Raw genomic sequence first — 12362 nt, 5'->3', positions numbered from 1 at the left:
GTTATTCATCCTCTCTTCCACTGTCATCTTTCTCACAGTATACAGCCCTTCGCCCCCTCCAACAGTTCAATGAGGTTTCACAGAGTGAAACAGAAGTCATTATCAGAAAAATGAAACCATCCACCTGCCTCCTGTACCCCCTTCCCACAACAATGATTAAATCAAACCTCTCTGCCATAAGTTCTCTCATCACTCCAATAATAAACCTCCCTACAGTCTGGCCATGTTCCATCCATCCGCACTCAAAGTAGATGCCATCAAACCCGGAAATCCTAGCCAACTACAGGCTGATCTCCAACCTCGCTTTTATTTACTGGAAAAGGTTGTTGCTGCTCAGCTTCAGGATCATCTTCATTTACATGACATGTATGAAAAGTTTGAATCAGGTTTCCGCTTCTCACACAGCACTGAAACAGCTCTGGTTCCCTGGTCCTCCTTGACCTTACAGCTGCTTTTACTGTTGACCATGTCATTCTCCTCAAACACCTCAGTAATTAATCTGATTTACATCCTACCTCCCTGGGAGGAATCACTTTGTCACCATGGCACTGCAAGGTGTCAAACACTCCCTGTCACCTGTGGTGTCCCTCAAGGTTCTGTCCTTGGCCCTCGGCTGTTCATCATATAGAGTACCTGCTCCCCCTTGGTCGTATTATCAATCAGTTTGGAATTTCATTTCACTGTTATGCCGATGACACTCAGTTGTACATCAGGACCCACCAAAGCCCCTCCACTGCTCTGTCATCGTTATCATCACCGCTATCTTCATCATCGTCACCTCTCTCAATACTCAACACCTTCCTGGAGGAGATAAAGGGGTGGATGAGTCACAATTTCCTTCTACTAAACTGCTCTAAATCTGAAACTAATAAGCACCCCTCACCAGGCCCTGTCATCTTCCATAACCACCTTAACTATGGTTGGACAGAATATACACCCCTGTCATCTGTTGTCACCAACCGTGTGTGAAACTGGACTCTCGCCTCACCTTCGAAAACCACATTAAACATCTAAATCCTGCCTTTTCCACCTCAAGAACATTGCCAGACTCTGTCCCACCCTCACTGCATCTGATGCCCAGAAGCTCATCCCCGCCTTTGTCTCCTCCAGGCTGAGTTACTGTAATGCCCTCCTCACTGGTATTGTAAGGAATAGCATGAACAAACTTCAACTCATCCAAAACAGTGCCTCACAGATTCTGGTCAAGGCAAAAAAGCCTGTACACATCACCCCAACCCACAATACACACTGGCTTCCCATCACTTCAAGAATAACTTACAAGTTCGCACTCATCACATACCATATTAACAAAACTCCTCAGTCAGCAAACGTCAACCCGGCCCACATGCTCTTCACAGCAGAACCTCCTTCACACCCCCAAAACCAAGCTCCACACCATGAAAGACCAGTCATTCTTCTCCGCCACATCTGTGGAATCCCTTCCCAGCAACCTGAGGACCCCCCAGACAGTGGCCTCTTTTAAAGGAGCATGAGGCAGGATTGAGGCAGGATTTATGAAAAAAAATTGTATACGTTTTAAGTTTTCTAGTAATAATGTCAGATGAAGCGTTCCAAACCAAAATGAATGAGCCCTCTAGTGTATCTCTCCGTTGCCTTGAACTGGCTGTGTGCTGCAAAATGTGCTGCAATTGTGACCGGAATTTCCCGCGATCTCCTGTGGATGTGACGTCAAATGACGCTGCATGCGCGTTCTCCCCGTTCTACCTTGCCGGCTTCACTGTTGGCTGCAGTACCCCCAATGGCCGTCGTGGCGAAGGGTGGCGCTAATGAGTCTCATTTCTTAAAAGGAGCCGCATGCTCCTTTTAAGCACTTAAAGGCTTTTCTTTTTAAAGAGGCTTTTAATCTTTCTTAAATTTCCAAGGGTCCTTTAAAGAAGTCTTTTTATCATTTTAAGATTTCTTTTAATGAAAGGTGCATTAAAAAATAACATTATCATTTTATTATTATTATTATTATTATTATTATTATTATTATTGTTATTATTATATTAGGGTGATGTAAATTTCTGATTATTGCCCCAAGCAGGTTTTGTGTCATGTATGCCGTGAACCATCTGAGCAAAATTGTGTAGAAATTGTGCGTTTAACTGGAGTTCATAGATGGAACCACTTCACCCATATTTTATCTTCTTTACATTGGCTGCGAGTAAAGCAACAAATTGATTTTAACATCCTTGTACTGATTACTTATCCCTAGATCCCAATATGTATAGAGGAGGTCATGCTTTTCAGTCCAGCGCTCTTCCTCTCTCTATGCGCCTGACCAACAGTGCTGACTCTTTTAAAGTTTCTTGTTTAGTTGATTGAATAACCTTGACTTTGCAATTATTTAAACTTGGTTTTATTTTTCTCTTTTATTTCTTTTTTATGTTATTAATTTGTTTTATACTTCTTCTTTTATCCTGCTCCACTATTTATTGTAAAGCACTTTATTATTTTTATCTGTGATAAGTGCAATAGAGATAAAGTTGATTGATTGATTGATTGATAATATAATATTTGAATTAGGGTGGGACGGTACGGGTAACTCACGATTCAATACTGTCGCGATACGTGGCCCACGATAACGATAATATCACGATACACGAAATCTACGATATTCGATATATTGTAAGAAATATCATCAACCATATATCACAATATATGTGACTGAAAAAGAAAAAATACTCATAAAAAGGAAAACGTCTGTGGTTATGCATTTATTCAATGCCAAAACTTCATACAATGTACAAAGAAAGTGCATTTGTATAGAGCCTCACTGCCTCCTAGGCTTGTAAATGTAAACGCCGTACAGCTGGACAAATTAAAGTGCATGAACATTAATAACATGTTTTATATAAACCAGGACAGTGCACTGCTTTGTTTCTAATACTGAAAAGTCATTAAGCAACTTAATTTTGCATAGTACCTCACTGCCTCCTAGTCTTGTAAATGTAAACACTGAACAGCTGGACAAATTGAAGTGCTTGAACAATAGTGCGGTGACAACCGCGTAAATCCATTATGTGTTGTAATAAAATATTGATATTTGCCGTCAGTTTATCGATTATTTATTGCGACAGAGAGCGCATTGCAATATCGATTTTTTTCCCCACCACTAATTTGAATAGTATGCAATATAATCTAGCTCTTCACATTTGCTGCAATAAGTTTTTGTAGTCTCGACTTCTGCATTACTATTTTGTGTATGGCCTGCTGCATGTTGCTTTTTTTAAAAACTTTTTTGTTGTTACTATTCACTAGGGGTGTAACGATACACTAATCTCACGATACGGTACGATACACGATATTGAGGTCACGATAACGATACGATACGATATTATAGCAGTATTTTTTTAACAACCTTGAATGAGGAACATGTGACTTGAAAAAATTGTCTTTTATTTAAAAGACACAAAATACAAAACAATGCTGTACGTTTGCCCTATTGTTACAGTTTGTAATGCTTTATAACTGTGTAAGTTTTAAAGAGAAAGCCAGGCCAACCATTTTCCACAAACTGAACTAAAAGTAAATGTCAGGTTTACATTATGCATCTTCAGTTTCATACAAGTAACAATATTTAGCCACAAACTGAATAGTTTCTCTCATGTATGATTTGACTTTTTTCTTTTCCAGAAATGTAATGTAAATAAAAGTAAATAATTACATACAATTTTACATCATAAAAAAGATTGATTCATGCTCACCTTATAAGTGTAAGAGGAGATTTATTTTTGTTAAGAAGGTTATTTTGGTAATTCAGGGTTCATTATTTTATAAATATATTCTTTATATTCTCTAAATCAGGGACTATAATGACACTAGTCAGTTTATCTGTAGTTGTTAATATGTTTTAGATTGGGCGGAGTGATACGGCACAGTACGGCACTAGGTGCTGTGTTGATGCTCCTCCTACACTGTTGAGGGACATTAAAGTACACTCCAACTCGGAAGAAGTTTTCCCGTATTTATCCTACTCACGACCCGAAAAAGATTTAATTTAATAAGGTAAGGCTTAACTCTACACCAGACTTAAAAGTTCAGAGCTCAAAACCCCGCTAGAGTCCCGTGATCGGGACCGCAAAAAAGGTACTACTTTCTTCTGAGCGGAGTAAGATTTTGGTCCGCGGGTCGAGGCGCCGTCGTCGTCGCCACGCGTGGTCGGATGCGCGTTTCTAGTCAACACAATAGATTAATATTAATAATCCAATATCGCGATACACCTTGTCACCTCCACGACACGTTTCATGGCGTTTTTGTATCGTGAAATTTCGTGGCACGATATATTGTTACACCCCTACTATTCACTGTGTTTTATCTTAATTGTTTCTGTTGCTTTTAAAGCAGCACAACGTAACTTTCAGCTTTTGTTGAGTTTGGCGGCTCCTTTGGACAAAAGCGGTAGTGCTTTACCAGTAGTGTGGCAGGGTTCCTACCATGCTCCTCAAAGTTACATAGTGCCAGTGAAGGCGATACAGACCCCTCAGACCATGACAGAGGTGTCATTAAACCTGTTGGAAGTTGATGTACCATCACAATGACTCTGGAAATATTATATTAAGGTGGAAAAGTTACATTGTGCTGCTTTAATTTATTGACATCAACCTGCCAATGGATCTAGATATGGAAATTTACGGTGGCCGACAAGGGCCAAACGCATTGCAACGGCCTAATGCGTCTCAGTTAAGGAAAACGGCTTCAAGTACAGAAACAATTCAAATTCACACATGTACAAAAAGAGGAACGTGGTGCAAATGAAAAAACGTGCTGCAAAAAACGAAGACGAATGCATAAAACGCGCTGCAAATAGAGAAACGATGCAAAGCACAAAACGATATAAAACGAGAAACCATCTTCAGAAGAAAAACGCTTCATAACCAGTTACCAAACCTGCAGGGGGTGCTCTCAGCGTAACAGCTCAATGGACAGACACACGGGATGTAGAGAGAGACCGAACAGCTGACTGAACCACAGTGTTTACATCAATGGTTTTGTTGGAGCCAATATGGGTGTTTTTGGTTTCTTTTGGTTGTAAGTTAATTTTGGGTGTTATTTATTTACCAAGCCACAAGGGGGCAGCAAAACCCTTGGTAATGGGTCACGTCACGCAATTAGGTGATAAATAGACACAGGTGTGCGCACGCAGCACGCAGCACGCAGCACGTATGTTAAACACTTTATTAAATGTTATAAACTGTAAAGAAAACAACATCCCACAACAATAAAGAGAGAGAGAGAGAAGATCGGCGAAGCAACAACAAACAAACAATAAGGTGCGTGTAAAGAAGTATTCATCTAAGGTTCCATTCACCACCGTGGCTAATTGGGTCACAACAGGTTTAAACATTACAGCGGGAACGGTAATGTGATATAATGTGGTTTATATCACTGTACAACGCTGTACATTACGAGACGTTTCTTTATTATATTTTAACGTTACAGTCAGCTGTTCAGTTTCTCTCTACATCCCGTGTGTCTGTCCATTGAGCTGTTACGCTGAGAGCGCCCCCTGCAGGTTTGTCTTCTCTTTTTGTACCTCGTTTTGAGTTTGTGAATTTGAATCGTTTCTGTACTTGAAGTCGTTTTCCTTAAAGGAGCATGAGGCTCGTTTTAAGAAATGAGACTCTCTAGCGCCACCCTTCACCACGACGGCCGTTGGGGGTACTGCAGCCAACAGCGAAGCCGGCACGGGAGAACGGGGAGAAAGCGCATGCAGCGTCATTTGACGTCACATCCGCAGGACAGCGCGGGAAATTCGGACCCCGAATTGCAGCACATTTTGCAGCACACAGCCTGTTCAAGGCAACGGAGAGATACACTAGAGGGATCATTCTTTTTGGTTTGGAACGCTTCATCTGACATTATTACTAGAAAACTTAAAACGTATATATGGATTTTTTTTCATAAATCCTGCGTCAATCCTGCCTCATGCTCCTTTAACTGAGACGCATTAGGCCGTTGCAGTGCGTTTAGCCCTTTAGAAATTAGACACCTGGTCAAAGTCAAACCTGTTAATGCTGCTCAATATCCGTTGTCAAATTTAAAAATAAATAAATAAATAATAATTTCCTCTATTAGAGTTTTTTCATGTGGCGCAAAGATGCCGTGTCCTCCGCCGCAGCAGGGGGCGCTAATGCTCCGTGCAGAACCCATCAAGTCACATTGTTCTCTCTTGTTTCCACACATTACCGCGTTGTTCCTGTCTCAGGTTCACGGCCACAGCTCCGTCCTGCCGGCCCGGGGGGTTTAGTTGTGTTTTCACAGCCATGTTGGGGAAGCAGCAGCTGCGGCTGCTGGTCAGCGAGCGGCTGGCCGCGGCTGCGGACGAGATCTTCGGGCTGGTGGAGAAGACGATAGTGGACTACCAGGAGGAGGTGGTGCGGTCCCGGTCCGAGATCCTGCAGCTGCGGCAGCAGATCGAGCAGCTCACCGTCCTGCAGCCGCGCATCTTCCTGTCCCGGACAGGTCGGTGCTGTGTGGGGGTGGGGGTGTGTGTGTGTGTGTTTGCAGAGGAACGGCCTCCAGGCTGGTCATCAGATCTGTGTGGGACTGTCAAATCACTGATCGCTCACTCCGGGGAAGTCATGTGACTTGAAGGCTGGAAAAACTACAGGATTGATTGATTGATTGATTGATTGCATGGGTGCAGATCCCGGGGGGGACAGGGGGGACATGTCCCCCCCCAATTTCTGAAAAACATGAATTGTCCCCAACAATAAAAATACCCTAAATTATTCAAAATTGAACAAATGTATTTTCAGACTTAAAGGTTGAATATGTAAAATATTTATTAAAAATATATTTCTAAAAAAATAATACATCCACGGTGCGTTTTGAGGTGTACAGAATCAAAGTATTGCTACTCCATACATTTTTTTTTTAGTCTGAATTAATATTTTTTAAATTTTTAACGGGCTCGACAATGACTTTTTGTCAACGTTCTTTTTACATTCGTACCTGCCCATAGCCAACATGTGGCTCACTTCTCCACTGTTTTCCTGCCTCCTCCCGGTCGTATGCGTCTGTTTTCAACGAAGCCTTTTCAATAATCAATTGGTGGATCAATGGATTATCATATACCTGTTAGGATGGGTGTATTTGTGTAGTGTTATCTGTCATAAACACGTTTACTTGTCGCTGACTCCCGGTGTGCCTCGGAGCTTTTTTTTTTTTTTTTCAACTTGACAAGAGCAGTGACAGCAGAGGCTCTGAGCAATGGGTCCTTTTTTTTTTTTAGAACTGTTTACCACCATAACTGTGTTAAAACATGATCAGTTAGTTTAAACAACTTGTTTAGGGCTCCATATTTCATCCATATATCAATTGATCGTGCATAAAGTAGTCCCATAGGATAAAAGGAAGATGGTGAGAAGAATTTGAGATGAGTAGACACTACATGACCAAAACCCTTAAAATTATGATTTAGGAATATAACAGTTAAGTAAGCAGTGACACACACTGTTGGCTGTTTAGGACAAATAATCAAGAAAGGTAAGCACAATAAATGATTCCCTGTGCAATATTTTTTGGCGAGCCTTTACCAATTTATGGCATGGTATGAGTTGCATATTGACTAAACATTAAAAATTAAAATCACGTTGGTGTCCCCCCCAATCCTGACATCGGATCTGCACCCCTGATTGATTTGATTTTATTCACACTCACACATGTGAATTGGTCTCCTGGAGAAGCTAACAAAAGCTTATGGTAGGAGCCAATGAACATAAATACAGTAGACAGGAATACATACATACACTTGCACTTAATACACACAAAACAATGGGTCATAAGGATTTTCAACAGGTCAATTTTTTTGAGTTTTTTGTCAAGATGAATTGGCACTAGCCTTAAAAAAGGTCATGTGGTATACTATTCCATCCATAACTTGAAAGACAAATTTCATAAGGTGTGGGGGCCTTTCTTAGAACACTTTCAGACCAATGGCACCATCCCTACTTAAATCCCCTTAATATTAACATTATTATGGTTTCCTTCTTTAAATACATTATTTAGTGTATGTTTGGAGATAAATTTGCTTCCCTTCTATGTATTTTCTGCTGCTCACTTCATTACTCGCCTTGAACTGAAACCTGACTTCCAGCTACTGATTTTGTTTTTTATTGCTCCAGGAATGATGTACCATCTACTGTTACACAGCATTTACCTTTGATCTGCAACCTGACTTGTTGTATGTGGGGGGTGGTGGGAGGGCTACAATGGGGGCTTGGATGCCTGAGCATTTCACAGTTCTGCCATGTCTTTGTATGTGCATCTATTTTTGTGGGAAAAATCAATAAAAATATGTTTGAGGAAAAAAAAAAAAAGGTCATGTGGTGCAACCATGATTCATATTAAAATACATTAATTTCCTTAACATCTTGACATCTTTTTTTTTTTTTTACAACTTTTCAGTATTATACAAAAATGGTTGTTTTTTTAATGGTCGCGCCACATGATATTACATAAAATGGACATCATCAGTCAAACTTTGTATCTATATTATGATGGAAATATAAATACAAATGTGTTGCAATCTTACACACTACAAGACACTTCGGAAATCATGCCATATAAGGCAGAAGATTGATTTAAAAACATTTAGAGTGATTTAAAAAAAAAGTTTTCAAAACAAGTTGACGCTTAAAACAACAGCAAAATCCCAAATAACTAGTATTTTTTGTAAAATTCAAGTGAGTCCATATGTGAGACAGGTAGTTTATATATCTGGTATTTTCTTATCCATTTAAACCTTTTTTAAATTGAAAAAAAATCTCTTTTTCAGAAAATATAGGCTTCACATCATTGACCCCAATACAACATGCACATTATACTAGACTACCACTTACATACAACATATCACATTACAAACACTTAACATGAAACATTTTGTGATCCCGGAATGTACATTTATATATATGAACTTAACAATTGATTATTTAACTGCCGTTTGAATATGGAGATGGACTGTGACTTTTTAAGGCTCATCATTGAACTCATTCCAAATCTGTGGTCCCCGACACACAACACTCATAATTTTATCACAAGTTTACATTTTTTCCCTATAATAAGGTGTTTATGTCTAGTTTTGTGGGTGTGCTGGGGAACGGAGATTGGGATGAGTTGAGTTAAGGCTCAGTTATGGTTCTGCGTCACACCAACGCAGAGCACACGCCGCAGCCGTGACGCCGTGCTGAACCCTTCTACTCCGTTTGGTCGCGGTGCAGTACCCCCCGCGGCCACTAGTTAGCGATCTTTTTCTGAATGGTTTATCCGACTTTTTCCGGTCACAGTAAATCAAAGAAATAAGGACAACTATTGTGCAAAAAACAAAAACAAAAAAAATCACATAAACGAAGAAAATAGCCCTGGAAGTTCACTACTGATTCAAACCGGAAACCGGAAATGCTTCGCTTTCAAAGTCCAGTCCAGCAGATGGATATAAGATAATTTAGATATATAATAACTTAGATAATAATAATTTAATTTAGAGATAATTTAGATAATTTAGAGATAATTTAGTCATGTGACTTGAAGGCTGGAAAAACTACAGTATTAAAAATGCATCTCTAAAATGTGTCTTGTAGATGTTCTGGATTACTCACAAGACGTGTTTTCTGTCTCTTAGACCCTCAGTCGGATTCAGAGAAGCCAGAGCTTTCCATTGAGGAGGAAAAGGAGACCAAGGAGCATCAGCAGGTGAAGGAGGAGCAGGTGGATCTCTGCATCATCCCAGACCTGGACGAGGACTCGTCAGAGGAGGTCAAAGTTACACATTATGAACCCGAGACAGGTGTTGTGAACCAGACGGAGGGCCATCTGTTCCCAAGTGTCAGCTCCATCACTGTGACTCTGAACAACGATGATGAAGAGTGGATTGGGAATAATGGCTCCACCTCGTCCTACTGTGGTCCCAGTCGCCTCGATGCGGCTTTCTTGCACCACGAACAGGTTCAGGACAAGAGGGCTTGTCGTTTCTGCGGCTGCTCTTTCGGTAGGGACTGCGATCTGTTCAGGCACATGGATGAGTTTCACATGGGAGAGAAAGCCTTCAAATGTCCCAACTGTGAGAAGGAGTTTGCTCGCAGAGACAGTCTGGCTTTGCACTTACGGATCCACACGGGGGAAAAGCCACACAGGTGCCCTTTCTGCGGGAAATTCTTCACCCAGAATTCAAATCTCAGGGTTCACATGAGGAAGCACACGGGGGAAAAGCCGTATTTTTGCAATTCCTGTGGCAAAATGGTTGCACATTCCTATCATCTAAAAACATGCTCCAAACAGGCTTTGGACCCAGCAGAGATCAGCGGGGAGAAAAGGTTTCGCTGTTTGCGTTGCGGCAAGAAATTTCACACCATTGCAAACCTGAAGGTGCACGTGAGGATCCACGACGCCAGGAAATAATTTGCTTGTGGCAAATGAATACATTGAATCACCATGTTTGGAGCATGTTCAATCAGTTGTTTCATTTTGTTTAAAAAAAAAAAAAAAACAAGACTTTTTTTCATAACTGAAACTTAAAACTGACTTTAAAAAGAAAATGTGTAATGCATTGTATTTTTTTTTTCCAAACTTTGTGTTGAGTTACTGTCTTGGATGGGTTTTATAATCCTGTTGTTTAAGGTGATGGTTTTCTTGTTGGGGCCATGTTTTCTGTTGCAGCTGCTTTAAGGTCGGAAAGGAGACAACAGACAAGTTTGCATGTTGATTATATTTTAATAATTTAAGTGCATATTACAAAGCAATTCCATGATTTAGCCCTAATGATTGTGTGATTCCATCATTATTTTACATGATCTTTAAATTTGGGATTAAATTGTGCAGTTTTTTAAAGGATATTTTACAGAATAATTTGGTAATATGAAGCTTAATTAATGTTCTCTGAAAGTGGTGATTCTATTTTCCTTTTTTTTGCCAGGTTTTGCAGATGCATTTTTATACAAACTGCTTATTCGCTGTTATTTTAATAGCTTATTCAATTTCAGATACCATTTGTAGGTGTAACTGTGAAATAATGTTATTCATCTTTTAACAGTTAAAAGCCTGTGTGTTTTAATTCCTGTTACTGCCTGTTATGTATCTCTTCAACTGGGAAAAAGGATAAATTGGTGACTGTTAAGTTGTGAGTTTAATTACAACCATTTCAGGAGCCATGCAGTTGTGTGTGCGTTAATTATTACTATTTTGCACTTGTTTTGTGTTTTTGCTGAGTGAATTTATGTTATTTGGTGTTCATCCATTCTTTTTGACTCTTTGGAAGACTCTGCAAAGAACATATCTGATTTCTGGCCACTCTGGTGTGTTTTTGCGCTCTTTCTTATACAATTCCAATGAAGTCGGGATGCCGTGGAAAATGGAAACAGAATGCCATGATTTGCAAAAACGCATAAATACATATTTTCCCTTGATAGAACATGCTGAAACTGACATTTTGAGAAAGAAATAGCTAATTTTTAATTTTAGGGCAGCAAAACATCTCAAAAAGTAACAGAGTGATGTTTATCGGGGTGCAGCATCCTTTCTTCTTCTGGGAACTGGGGCATCTGGAAAGTGAGGAGACCAGTTGCTGCAGTTTAAGGAGAGGACTGCTCCATTCTTTAGGGCTCACCTGAGGGCCCAAAGATCATGGCCATCCACTTTTAACCTAGACCTTCGTTGATTGCACACAGATTCCTCTTGGTTCTCTGACGGTTTTGATGATAACATAAACTACACTGAGGAGGGTGGAGTCTTTGCAATTTTCACAATTTTATGTTAAACGTTTTTTTTCTAAAATTGTTCCACAATTGTTTGATGCAGCTTGCATCAAAAAATCATATAATTGACAGTTGCAAATAGTAATATCGATTATTATGCAATATCCAAGACGATGTTTGATCCTTTATTTTAAAACAGAAGAATTAACTACGAATATCCACGCCACATTGTTTCGCTCTCTGCTACTTTTTAGCTTTTTGTTTCTACAGAGCACTGTACGCTAAAACCTCCAGACACAAGGACAGTTTCTTCCCCCAAGCTGTTGCTCTGATGAACTCTCACAATTAATAGAGTCTCAGAGAAATCCATCACCGTGCAATGATAATAACAATGATAATAATTTCCCCTCTGTGGGACTATTAAAGGATTATCTTATCTTATCTTAATAACAGTAATTTAATGGCACTATCACGTGCTGTAAAAATGCACCAACAATGATCATGTCTGCGGCTGCCTCATTCTGCTGCACCTGCTGCATCTTTCACTTTTAAAAATTGTACATATGTTATTTAGAGCCTACCTCATACTGCTGCACCTTTCAGTTTTTTAATTGTATATATGTTAATAAGAGCCACATTTGTTTTATTTACTGTTTGCTATTTTTT

General features: G+C 39.8%; 1 protein-coding gene across 1 annotated transcript; it reads left to right on the top strand.

The window, feature by feature from the left end:
* Positions 1-6188: 6188 nt before the first annotated feature.
* On the top strand, positions 6189-11250 carry LOC133463641 (zinc finger protein 35-like). Its single transcript, XM_061745287.1, has 2 exons — positions 6189-6468; positions 9629-11250. Exons 1-2 carry the CDS (start codon positions 6270-6272, stop codon positions 10402-10404), a joined length of 975 nt encoding a protein of 324 aa, XP_061601271.1. The 5' UTR covers positions 6189-6269; the 3' UTR covers positions 10405-11250.
* Positions 11251-12362: the final 1112 nt, after the last annotated feature.

The sequence above is a fragment of the Cololabis saira genome, chromosome 17 (genome assembly GCF_033807715.1).
Source record: "Cololabis saira isolate AMF1-May2022 chromosome 17, fColSai1.1, whole genome shotgun sequence".
Lineage (NCBI taxonomy): Eukaryota > Metazoa > Chordata > Actinopteri > Beloniformes > Belonidae > Cololabis > Cololabis saira.
The sequence above is the reverse complement of the archived record's forward strand: the minus strand, read 5'-3'. Positions and strand labels throughout refer to the sequence as shown.

Excerpts from the sequence above, each read along its gene's own strand:
- LOC133463641 (XM_061745287.1), top strand. The coding sequence starts at position 6,270 with ATGTTGGGGAAGCAGCAGCTGCGGCTGCTGGTCAGCGAGCGGCTGGCC. Across the intron at positions 6,469-9,628 it reads CATCTTCCTGTCCCGGACAG|ACCCTCAGTCGGATTCAGAG; the intron begins GTCGGTGCTGTG and ends TCTGTCTCTTAG.